At 37.7% G+C, this 13,012-nt stretch overlaps 1 protein-coding gene across 2 annotated transcripts in view; it reads right to left on the reverse strand.

The window, feature by feature from the left end:
• Positions 1 to 13,012, reverse strand: part of SLC22A16 (solute carrier family 22 member 16) — a 35,444-nt gene that overhangs the window by 4,348 nt on the left and 18,084 nt on the right. Inside the window, exons 2-8 of one of the 2 annotated variants that reach the window (XM_052685710.1) lie at positions 11,401 to 11,877; positions 9,256 to 9,373; positions 6,882 to 7,431; positions 5,180 to 5,307; positions 4,710 to 4,819; positions 4,135 to 4,234; positions 953 to 3,615 (exon numbers count right to left, since the gene is read on the reverse strand). In XM_052685710.1, the coding sequence (XP_052541670.1) occupies positions 3,589 to 3,615; positions 4,135 to 4,234; positions 4,710 to 4,819; positions 5,180 to 5,307; positions 6,882 to 7,431; positions 9,256 to 9,373; positions 11,401 to 11,877 (1,510 nt within the window). In that variant the 3' untranslated portion in view covers positions 953 to 3,588. Of the gene's footprint in view, positions 1 to 952; positions 3,616 to 4,134; positions 4,235 to 4,709; positions 4,820 to 5,179; positions 5,308 to 6,881; positions 7,432 to 9,255; positions 9,374 to 11,400; positions 11,878 to 13,012 lie in introns of those variants that run through there. The other variant, XM_052685702.1, reaches the window with a different exon arrangement.

A 13,012-nucleotide genomic window follows, 5' to 3' on the forward strand; every position in this document is an offset into this window, starting at 1 on the left:
TTAATACTGTATTATCTTTATCTGGTCCTGTGCTGATTCTCATGTTTGTCCTGTTTGTTTAATACTTGCCCTACAAGTGTGAGACATTTGGAACTACAACACCTTTCTTCCTCACACAGTGCTGGAGACAAGAACTGGCCTGCTACCATCTGCATCTAAGTAAGACTTTCTTCTCAAGTTAGAAAGATGCTTTAAAACTGGAGTTCTCCACTGTGACCTTGAACAGAGCTGTTTTCATGCAAATGCACTCTGCCGCTTTTCCTTGTCTCAAGTAACTTTTTGAGAAGCAAAATTCATATGGTTCCATACACTCTTCTTTCTTCAAAATACTGTTTAATAGCACAAGTGACAGCAAAAATAAAATATTCATTCGGTCACCATGTGAAATTACAAAAAATATCCTAGCAGTAATAGGACCAGAGGAAATAGTACTGAGTGAGAAGAATACAAAGTGTCTGAAAAGTCAACTAGAACAGAGAACACACTCACTATTGAGCACAAAACTCTCCTCTACTATTAGAAGTTATTTTCTGTCACAGCAAGACAGGATAAATTCTGCAAAATTCTATTCCATATTGACCTTTCTTATGCATTTTCTTAGGCTGTCATACATTTATAATTGAGAATACTGAGGGATTTTGAGGAGACCGAAGCTTAAAAGACTACTAATTTCTTTGGATATCCATACACTCAGAGTTCATGAGAACAGGGTCACTACTGATGCCTGACAGCAACATTAAAACAACACTATGCTTTGTAGATGTATGTCTTCTCTGTTCCATATGGTCTTTCAGACACTTTCTTCTAGTGTTTCCCTTTCACATGAACCTGCCTCTTGTGCCCTGTGAACTCCCACTATCCTGGACACCTGCACAACACCACCTTTCCTGCCTTTAATCTCAGCTCTCTATTCCATCACTGTGTGTCTTTTTTTTCAGTGTGAAAGTTGCTGCACCCCAGGCTAATTCCCTCTGTTTCCCTTCTACCTCATCTACAATGCATTTTCCAGTGCTTCCTATGAAAGACAGAATATGAAACAGTTAAATCACAGCATATTAATGAAGTGACTTTTCAAACATCATCTTTTTTTCTTTTTTCTTTTTTCTATTTTTTCAGGGACAGTATCCAAACTTATCAGTGAAGTTACAATAATTCAAAACAAGTCTTTAGCAAACTGGACATTACTCTTCATGTGGCATCTGACAGGATCTAGCCCTATGTGTGATCCAAACACACACAGTGTGTGTATGTTATGTCTGTGTGTAACATTGTCCATATGTAATTCAGCATCAGAAAATGTTTTCCTGATACAGCCAAGAGTTAAATGTTTATGGATTGAAGTGTATTGTTGTGCAAAATATTTAAGTATGTTTAAGCTCCACTAAAATTAATGTGGCAGCTGTGTGTGTTTAAGTCACTGCTTTTTCAGACTCTTCATTTGAAATCTGACTTTCAGTTTAGTCAAACTCTCAAATTATTCCCAGCACTTCAGTGCATCCAGCAGTTTCTAACAGCTACCCTGAATAACTTCAAAAAAGATGTGCTGCCATTTTTTTAAGTCTTCCTCACTACCTGAAGCAACAAATTTAATTTCACACTGGTATAAGGCTGGGAGATAGTAGACTTGTACTAGAGAGAGAGAGATGATTTGCATTAAATCTCCCTACAAAATAACACCCTTACTTTTGAGAACAAGAAATTCTTCTAGCCTGACAATCAAATATGTTCATATCTGATTGCTTGAAACCAGTCTAAAAGCGTAATCTTACTTGCAAAATCCCTAATTCAACTACAATGAAAAATATTTAAAACACGGGATTTTCATTCATTTGACTTCACTGACCTCAGTGGAGTTGTTTTTGTTTGTGCTTTGTGATGCATTTGACAGAAAAATCAAGGTCCTGTTAAAATACTAATGGAACATAATCCTGAACCACCGAGAAGCACAAATAGGACACACATAGAGCAGCACCATTACTACAACTCTTCTTGAAAGTTGTCGCATACAAACTACATTTTTAGCAAGCTATTCAAAATTTATAGGCATTCAAATGAGGTGTTTGCATTGCTCACAGGTGGCATAACTGTATGCGAGGCAGAATGTCAAACAAATAGTGGCATTAACTGCTTGACAGTGCGTGGTGTATACAATAGGTCAACATGATATACATCAGCTTACTCAGAAATGTAATCCATTTAATTTCACTTTCATTCCAAACCACTTACTTTACCTAAGTCTTGGCAAGATCTGCACCATGCTTAGACAAGTCTATTTAATAAACTGACAATTGCTTTATAGTAGGAGCTAATAATGAAAACATATTCACAGTTAACGACTACACAGCTCCACAAATACTATGGGGACTTTCTGCACACTGAGGGCTGCTCAGAGCTGAAATAATTCCTCTGTTCACATTGCCATTTCCACTGTTCTTCAGCATACCTGAGCATTCATCATCTGTGGTTTGACTGCAGCACTTCTGCACAGATAAAGCTTATCTCAGCTAGTAAGCAAAACATTGACCAGACAAAGAGAAGCTCCCTTATGGCTGCTCTGTTGTGCAAATATTGTTCTCTGTGTCTTTCCTGAAATGCTGTATTGGTTAGTATGGGGTCATTACTTAGAAAGAAAACAGTTTTTAGGAGCATGAGGGAATAAATTATTTTGTGGTCTGCTTTGTTTTCATCTAAAACAATTAAATGTAATTAATTTATATTATGAAACAAATTCCCAAGAATTCTCTCAAACCAATCTAGCATCTATAAGGTTTTCATTGTTGTTGTTGCAAAATCAAAAGGACACAATGCCATTTTTTGCACGAAATTCCAGTGTGGTAGAGAAAATTAGAATCTAGGTCAAAGACACATCCTATTGTATTTTTACCTTCTGACACATCCAGTTTACATATAACATTGCTGTGCTAGACAAAGCAAATTCTAGGGGGTTTTGAAAGAACTCAAACTGTTTTTAAATTGTTAATAAGCTCTTGTTCACTTATAACCTTAATGTAAACTTCATAATTACTTATAATTTTGCATCAGCAGAAATTATCTTCCAGGAGAAAAAAAAGGTATTGAAAAGCTGCATGATTTCTAAGCAGCAAATGCGTAAGAGGAATGTAATCAACAAATACAGTTTATTGTGAGCAGGAAAGAAACAAAATATTTTGTCCAAAATGGGTTTGAAGCTACATAACATAGAAGAAATGCCCAAGATCTATGAAGGAATGGTCTGCGCCTGTCTTCTCCTGGGGCAATTAGAGATAAGGATCCAATAGTAGCATGACCTGGAAATCATCTACATTACAGTGTGCTTAATGAATCCAAGGTCCTGTTTCTTGTCAAAGTTACCATGAACATCATCGTTAGCTTCTCTTTTTTTTTTAATTTTTCCATTTCATGAATTGCTTAGTTTGGTTCACGTAAAGGAAAAGTACAAAGCAGATGCCCTGGCATAGATGTGAAGACTAAGCATAGTAAGTCTAAGACAGTCTTGGTCTTCTAGAAGTCTATTCCTAAAGTGCAGCGTCCCAGGGAAGCCAGGGAAAAGGCTAAAGAAGAATTTTATGTAGTTGGACTTGATGATCTTTAAGGTTTTTTCCAACCTGAGCAATTCTGTGATTTTATTATAAAAAAAATAGAAGAATGTTATAAATAATAGAAAAATAGAATAATATTACTAAAAATATATATTATAAAGAAAAACAGCCACCACGGTGAATTTCTTAAAGAGAAAAACTCTGTCTCTGGAAAAAAATGAAGAGTAAGTTATTAGCATGGTCTGCAGAGTAAAGAAGTATGGACTTGAGACACTTCTGAAACGTTACATGGAAGATAAAGTATAATTTTGTGGGAAATATTTTTATTTAATAAATTTATACAAGGACCCAATGAACAGAAATTTTTGCACATCACAACAACTTCTCACACTTCAGTGACTCAAAGTCTCCCTTCTGCTTTACTGCATATTCTTAACAATAGGAAGTTAATAATCTTTGAGTCTTAAAATTTAGAACAAGAATGGTTCATTCAATTCTTTTCAAAGGAAAAGTTCAACTTTCAGTTCCTGAAAAAACGAGTGACACACACTTATTTTCAGAACCTGAAATGTTTATAATTAAAGTAAATACTTACAAGTGGCAAGAAAATCCAAACACTTCTCAGATACACACAGAAAGGAGCAACCACACTGCCTACACGGCACATCATGCTCCCACTTCCAACAGCAAGCGATCTGTAAATAAAACAAATATTTTGATAAGAATTCTAGCAAATAAAGCAATTAGAAATTGTAGCAGCCATGAGTTGAAGTTATGCTAGAAAGCTACTGCCTCAACAATATGAATTTACGTTTCAGTGAAATTCAGCTACTTCTGAAATGAAGACAAAATCAGATTAGCATTCAGCATGCACTATAGAGTGAAGAACTGGGGCTATTAAGAAAGGCATAGGTAACATACAGGAAAGTACTGAGTATTCTTTTAGTTCCTCAGTGAAACCAATCAATGGCCAAGGAAATGAAAAATTAATAAAAGTTTACTGTACAGCCAAATACTAGACAGCTCTTAGCAGCAGGGGTACTCGTCCTTTCCTGTCTTTTAGACCAATGTTGCTAATGTCGAGAGCTGCTAGCTCTGGCACAACAGCATAAAAAGGAAAAGGAAATAACAACAAAACAATGAAAGATATCTTCCGGCAAAAATTCTTACCTTACAATTGTTGGATACAGTTCTGCTGTGTAGAGGTATATAAGGCCAAAAGCCACACCTATTGAAAATTTTCCAGCCATGTTTGCCAAGATAATTAACACATTAAAGTCCTAATGAAAGAGATCACAAATAAATAAATTACCAAAAAACTTCACTGTTCCAAACTCGAATTAAATCCATGACTCTTCTTTAAACACAAAGCAATATTTATTACTCGTTTTTTCTTTAAGGCAAGTAAAGTGTCCACACAACTTTTTACCAGTCCTGGTTCTCTGAAGCCCTGGGAACATTTTACATCTGTCTCCAGCAACAGTACTGTGAAGTCTGTACTGAAAATACAGAAATCTATCCTTGACTGGCAGCTGCATTTTAAAAGCATATGATTTGGAAAGAACAGCTGCCTCCACAGACTTCAGGATCAATAAAATAAATGTCTACTGAAGGAACACTTTCAACAATATATGACTAACCTGAGGTATGAACATAATTAAAACACAGATCAGTGCACTTAAAATAAGGAACGGAATGAGTGTGTTTCTCCTTCCCAGTTTGTCCATCCCAATGCAAGCAATGATATAGCAAGGCAACTCCACAGCACCTGTCAGTATGAAATTATTTCATTTTAAGTCATGATTACACATATTCATCTTATAACTCTAGCTTCCTCTTTATGGGGATTCATTTAATCTAGAAAGTTAGCTTGATTGTACATGTCACGAATATGTGAAATCTAGAGACAACTGTTGTGTTAGGATCATTCATCTGGTCACAGAAATGGCAACAGATGATGGAAAACATAGCCTAAGATACGTCAGTGGGGGATGAAGGAGGACAAGTGGAACAGGTTTTACAGCATAGAGCAGTTCCTAGTCTCCTTGGGGTGGAAAATTACAGAAAACAGCAAGGCTTGCTTTAAAGAGAGGGCAGCTGCTTACAGTAACCCACTTGGGTAGATTTTCTCTTCCTAACATCTCTTTCCAGAAAAACTTAATGCAGCCATATGAGACCAATATTTGGCAAGAACTGTTCACAAACTCTGTTTGAGCATGGTATGCCCCCAGATAAATCATACTGATCCTAAACCATTCCGGACATGTTTTAAGCCAACTTGCTCATGAAGAATCTTGCTATGTCCAGGGTAATGTCAGGGAAGAACATAAGAACAAATAGGCTGTGTTTCTCTACTGAGTATGTGTACTATGTCGATGCACCTATAATACTGGAAAACAAATGTTGAGGTTTGTATTGGTAAAAGCAGGCTGTAGCCAGTTGCTCTACATCAGTCTGCTTGAATATTTTTGGAAGAGGTGGGCACAGTGAGCTACTTACTGCTCTCTGTTATTAGCACTCACTCTTCACCATGCCAGCCTATCAATACACTACAGTATGTGACAACTCAAATTCAGCTCACAAGAGTTACAGTCCTTCTGTGTGTTGATGTACATGGACAGGCATGTACATCTTAACTGAGAGCACTGGGTCACATAAAACAAAGCACATAATTTATTCCCCTGCTATCTCAGAGCTGTCTGCCCAACCTGAAGTCTTCTGAAGTCAATGGAGTATTCCCACTGATTCTTACAAACTTCAGGTCAGGCCTTGAATGCGCTTCATAACAGCTTATAAACCACAGGAATATTACAGTCAGATCAATTAAAGGAATAGCACAACTAAAAATACATTTTTGAGAAAAACAAAATTATTCCTGCTTCTGAGAACCGTGAATCTATTTTCTGTACAGACTGACTCAGCATACTGTGACTGCACATGACTATAGCCTTAACTTATTCTATGTTCTCCTAATTTTAACAGAATGACATATGCATTTTGTGTTGCTGGTCTGCTGCCATTAGGTTTTGTGTGGATCTGCCAGACGCTTGCAGGATGAAGAGGAGAAAATTAGAATGTGGTTTTACAATCACAAAGACAAAAAGAAAAGAGTTTTGTACACCAACAAATTCTCAGTTCTTCTCTCTAAACAGTTCTTTTCTCAAAACAGTGAGATTTCTTCTTGTACTAATCAGCTTTATCACCAATTAACAAGAAAATTTTGGAACAAGGTTCATAGTTGGATAAATAAAGTTAAAAAAACTGTCTGTCTAATCTCCAGACATTTCTGAATTTAATGTTCTAGTTCTGTCAGAAAAATAATAAAGCACAAAAACTATTTACCTATGAGAAACAGATTTAAATATTCATTGCCTCCTAGATTGACAGAACTCAGGGAGAAGACGTAGTACCCCAGGCTCCCAGTGAACCAGACCAGCCAGATCGTGATGGTCCTTCTTGCAATGTACCAATTACAAAACAGATCTAAGATGGTGTGCTTCTTGGTTGAGGATGCACCATTGCCACTTGTTCTGTCAGTGCCTGGGTCATCTTGTTGGACTGAGCACAGTTCAGACACTTTGCAGGAAGTGCTTACTTTGTTCCACCTTGCCATTATATTGATTACTTTTTGTGCATCTTCATATCTTTTCTCTGATAGCAGCCACAAAGGTGTTTCTGGAAGCATCCAGCAGCACAAGACAAAGGGAAGAGTTGCTATGGAGAGAAATATCTGATACACCCACCAGGTCCGAACCAAAAATCCCACGAGTGCCACAACCATAATTCCCAAAGCAAAAAAAGCATGGACATGCATAGAAGCCCAGGTTCGTGCTTTAATGCCAACAAATTCAGTCACATAAACAAAAGCCACAACCAGATAGCCACTTGAAACCTGGGGAATGGAGAAAGAGAAAAAAAAAACAGTGTGAGGTTTTTATCTACTTTTCTCGTGCAACAGGTAACTGCATTCCTCATTTGAGTACATTTAACTGGCACTGTGCTGACCTGTTACTCAGCAACAGAAAAGAGGCAAACCTGAAAACAAATCACTTGGACAAAAAACCTCATTCAAACTTTCAGAATACCTGGGAACTGGGTTTTAAGACGTGATGTGCTTTTGGATGCTTCCCTTTAGTGTGCAGAGCCAGTAAGAGACACCTGAAAAAGTGCCTAACTAGCTGTCATCACTTCACTTCCAAAAATCAAGTCCTTAACGACATCACAAACTGGGCACTCAGGAAAACAGTCTCCCAAAGTAACTACCACTTCTGAAAACCTCAACCTTGGCTTTTAAGTAGACTAATACTAATCTGCATGTCACAGACAGCACATTTGCTGAGAATTACCTTTCATACTCCTGTAAATATCACTATATCAAATTTTTACAGTTGGAAGAGAAGCACATTTTCAGAGTTACAGGTTCTTATACAGATCTAGCTATACTAATAGAATGGAATTACTGACATATTCTTCATTGAAGGATTTTTTCTTTGAATATATATCTTTATATATATCTTACATGTATTTCAGTTTTGCTAGTAACACTCTAAACTCTTGTTAACTTAAAACATTTCAGAACACGTCTAGAATTCTACCTAGAAAATATTCCAGTATATTATTTTGATTACTCAAATCAAAAAATCTATTTTCTGGTTACAAATCTTCCATTTGATAAACCCTTGTCTGTGAACCCACTGAAGCTGACAGGAAAGCTGCACTGATCTCAGTGGTGAAGGATTACAGTTTCACATCTCCTCTCAAATCTACTCCCAGTGGGCAGTTAAGACCTATGGCATCTGTTTGGTCAGAGTTTTTTGCTTTTATAAATTACCACAGCCCCTAGCATCAACACCAGGGAAGTGAATCGTGGTGATATCACTGTTCAAGGCTGAAATCCCCATGCAGTTTTCTTGCTGGGAAACCTTTCTGTGCTGTAATCAGGCAAAGGCAGGTCCAGCTACAATGTCCTCTCTTGACTGCCCACAGGAATATATTAAATTATGTGATTAATTTCAAATTTCCAACCTCCTTTAAGTAACTTACATCATTTTTCTTCTGACAGCTTTCTAATGTCTTGATGCATTGTATAATGAGAGATTATTAATATACTTTTGGATGTAAAAATCAGTTACCATGTATACCTTATATAGATATATGGATATCTATGTATGTATAGATATACTTAGACACATATACTGGAACATCCTTAAGTACAGTATGAACACCTAAGTGCTAAACATGTCTACCTATTTATTTAGTACTTCAGATGTAGTTTAAAAGACCAAAGAGATGCATAGAAGAGAAAAAGTGCATCTCTCCTCCATCAATGCAAGTGGCAGAGATAAAAAATCATACTCGTTATAGATTTGTTATTTTAAGAAATATGTACTCCATTTGTAACAGCAAGGAGAAATGCAATGCCAGTTGCAATGTAAAAACCAGAGTTCACTGCTCACACTTGGTATTTAATTACCAGTCCAGCAGAGGTTGGGATGGAGGAGGTACCAAACACTGCTTCATACAGATGCTTTCTATTAATTCAAAGAGGAAAAGTGCTGTGGTCCAAGAACATTCAGACTCTCCCTGCTCTGCTGAAATAAGTGCAACAGATGGGGCTTTAGAATAATGAAGTAGAAGAGGAAATAAGAAAAAAAGGGGTTTTCCTGAGAAGGGTAAGGAAAGGACACATGAAAGAGCCAGTGAGCTCCTCTCTTACCATAGCAAGGAGAAAGCGAACAATGACGAAGCTGTAGTAGTCAAACGTGAATGCCACTGTGATGCCAAATACAAACTGACCAGCACTTGTGAACCACATAACGCGCTGTCTTCCCAGTCTGTAAAGCACAGCAGCAATAAAATGATGAGCAACCATAAACATTCCATCAGAATAAAACTGCAACTGCAGAGAGCCTGTCTGGAAATGAGTCTGAAAATACTGTACCTAAGGCTCTCACTCACCAAAAGCACTGTGCATTATTTTCCTGTATTTTCCTTGCCATATGTGAAAGAAAATTTCTATTTCTTTTCAATAATTCCAACTAAACTCAAGGAAAATGGAAACTCCTGGAGTTCTTGCCAGAACTAAGTTTTACAAGTGACATTATATTGCTCACATAACAGCGTCAAGGTTAACTGCCCAATAACTAATCTGCAGATTTACTCTGTCTTATTTATGAAGTCAGTACATAAGATTTGCTTTTTTCAGATATTCATTTGCAAACAACAACACCTCATAGCTCTTTCCAGCACCCTCTTTATTTGGTCTTTCACCATCTTTCACCAGCCCTGACCAGGAAGATGTGTGAGGAAGGAGTCATTACACACATCTGGTTTTTGACCCCTGCCAGAAGAGATCCCAGTGGGTCCCAGTTGGCTCTTCTGTTGGGAAATCTGTTAATTGGGAATGGGAGGAACCCACAAACTTATTTCTCACCAGCCAGAATGTGTCAGAAAATAATAACTTTCAGCTGTAAAATCCATAGTTGTAAATCTGCAACTCAGGATGTATTATCTCAACTGACTGTTCATGGCTTAAATTAATTGAAATGAGAACAATATGAACCTAACTTCATAAATCATGTCTGGGTATTAATTAATAAAGCAATGGCTTATTAAAGAGACACAGAACAAATGTTGGTATTATATTCTGGCTTTGTATTAAATGAGGTTTTACAAAGCCTTGAACTGAGAAGAAAGATTGATTCCATGTGTTCCAGAAGACAAACTAAAGGAAGATCATCTTTTGGCATTCCCACATTGCCAGACCAAAATGCTGTACTAATGAAGGAAAACCAGAGAACAACGTGCTTGGCCTCCTTTTGCTCCTCATAGTGTTTGCTGTGGAACATATCTTCACCCTCCACCTAACAAACAAGCTCCTCTGGAGAAAGATGCATAACACTAAAGGAGTCTTCAAATCAAAATACAAGTATATAAACTGTTCAGGACAGTACAGTGTAGCTTGGGAAACTAAATGTCATATGAGGAGACAGGCACAGCTAGGCATCCTGGATCTCACTGCCACTTCTGAGACTATCTGTGAAGCTGGCTCTCAGTGCACGATCTCAGAAAACAGCAGGGGAGGCAGAGCCATAAGGGCCAAATGAAGGACAGCCTTGGCACAGCGGTCACAGGAATGCTCTGGTGGGGGCCCTGAGCTTGCTTTGGTTTTCCTTTGGTTCAGGCAGAGCTCTGGTCATGCTGGTAAGTAGGTGGAACCACAGCAAAGCACAGCAGTGACCCTTTTTACTTCTGTCTGGACGAACCTTCAGGAGGCAGAAGTTTAATCTCACCTTTCAGGCAAAGAATGCAATCAGGCAGCAAGGAAAAAAAAATGGGCTTGCTCAATCCCTCAAAGCCTTTGCATCAGTCCCAGAGAGCTGTATTTGTGACAAAGGTCAGGTCATTTTTTGTTTCAAAATACATGGGTTTTAATCCTCCTGTAGTCCTCAAGCAGTTCAGCATATCCAGAGAGAAACAAACGCTATCATGAGGAATCTCTCCTCGTGGAAAACAAGAACACTTACTCCCAGGTTTTACTTTTGATATTTTTACCATTCCTCTTAAAAAAAAAAAAAAAAAGTAAGTCTTTGGACAAAATGCTAGCTGCACAGTGCAATTTGAGGGACCAAGCCTAGAGCAATGGATAATATAAAGTAGGAAATAAATTCCAAAAGCAAATGATTAGCAAAGACACTGGAAAATTAGTACTCGCTATATGAACAAGAAACTGAGTTTCTTTTTCTGAATAAACAACATTGAAACCTGACTTTGTACACAACGAATGAAAACAACAGAACAGGTACACAAGCACAGAGTTACTGCAGTCTGAATGTACAGTGCTCAGAGGATGACACTTTACCTGTCAGCAATGTCACCAAAAATCACCGCTCCAACCAAGACTCCAAGCATGAACGTAGGCTGGATTAATTTTGCCAGCCATTCTCGGTCACAGACCAGATCCCACTGCGTAACAACAGTGCTCTTCCATTTTGTATCGTCATAAAGAAATCCATCAGAACAAGAAAATATGGACTTGTTGCCTTTATATTCATATGTTAGGTCAAAACTGACTTCTCGTTTGGACTTGCTGCATTGATTAAGTTCCCAGATTTCTCCATTTTCCAGCTGGGCTACAATGTAATTTTCTGTTGATGTCCACGTTGTCCAGATGTCCTCTAGACTTGCTTTAGAGGAGTTGTAGAAGAGAACGCTACTCACATTTCCAGGGATCCCACATACAAAGTTAGGTGTAACCGCCATGAACACAGATGCTAAGTAATGGATGCCACATGACATAGCTTGAAAGACAGATGCAAAATACACACATGCTTGAAATCTGCAAAGGGAAGTAAAAACGGTTTACTGAAGGAAAGCTTTTTATAGACACAAAACCATCAACACAATTATTTTGCTAGGATCAGTCCAGTGATTGCGGCAAAGTTGTAAATGGAAGCATTATCTATTTCCAGTGGTTTGTTCTGTAGCATGGCTTCAAGATAAGATAGGCCTTGCAAGAAACAATGATAAGAAAAGAAGCAGTCTGTCCTCTGGAAATACCAGATATCTCTTTTGTCAAAAAGCCAATATTGCTCTTAGCTATGTGTATGACTGCACAGAGAAGACCATTTAAAAAGAATCAATTCTGAGCTTCAGTGTGAAGTTGGAAGCAACCTCCCAGCTCCAACCCCATCCCATCAAAATCTCCGAAAAGATGACCTGAGGTTACAAGAATGGTCAGAGAAACCAGAATGTTGCAATCTCGGCTCCTCAGGGATAGAGATATGCATGTCAAATAGCACAAAGCAAACACATTATGCCCTTCATTTCTCTTAATTGTATCCATTTACCTCTACTCCATCTATCTTCTACCTTGCTTTGTCATCTCACAAAGACGAAGAGATAATACATGTAGGTGTGTAGAGGAAGAATCTGAAGGGTGAAAAGCTTTGTAAAAGAACATAGCTGTAAATCTGGGGGGGGTCTGGCTTCAGCAGTGTGCAGTTATGTATAAAGATGGTATCATAAAACAAACATAGTAAAAGAATGTTTTATGTATAGCCTGAAGTTTGTCACTTTAACAGCTTTTAAAATATGCTTGAGATGCAAGCAAGTCTCTGTGTATAAAATGCACACATATTCTGAATGTCAAAAGACTTGCAGTAAACTATTATCACTCACTGCAAATTCTAGGAGATTCCCACAGTCTAAACATAAGAAATCTCTTCCTCTAATAACTATTAAAATTATGCACAGAATTAGTAAAACATTTGCTCAGGGAAAACAAAACAAAACAAAACGTTATGGCTTTGGTTTCTCCTTTCATTTTTTTATTTACTAGAAATCAACCAGTTGCACAAATTTGAAGAAGCATTGGGTGAGTTTCTACACATACATCCTTAATGCAGCATACGCTGGATCTGGATAGCAGGAAACAAAAAAGAGCTTTTTAAAACATGGTCAGAGGCTGTCTC

Source organism: Tympanuchus pallidicinctus, unplaced genomic scaffold, assembly GCF_026119805.1.
Source record: "Tympanuchus pallidicinctus isolate F22 unplaced genomic scaffold, pur_lepc_1.0 scaffold1, whole genome shotgun sequence".
Classification (NCBI taxonomy): domain Eukaryota; kingdom Metazoa; phylum Chordata; class Aves; order Galliformes; family Phasianidae; genus Tympanuchus; species Tympanuchus pallidicinctus.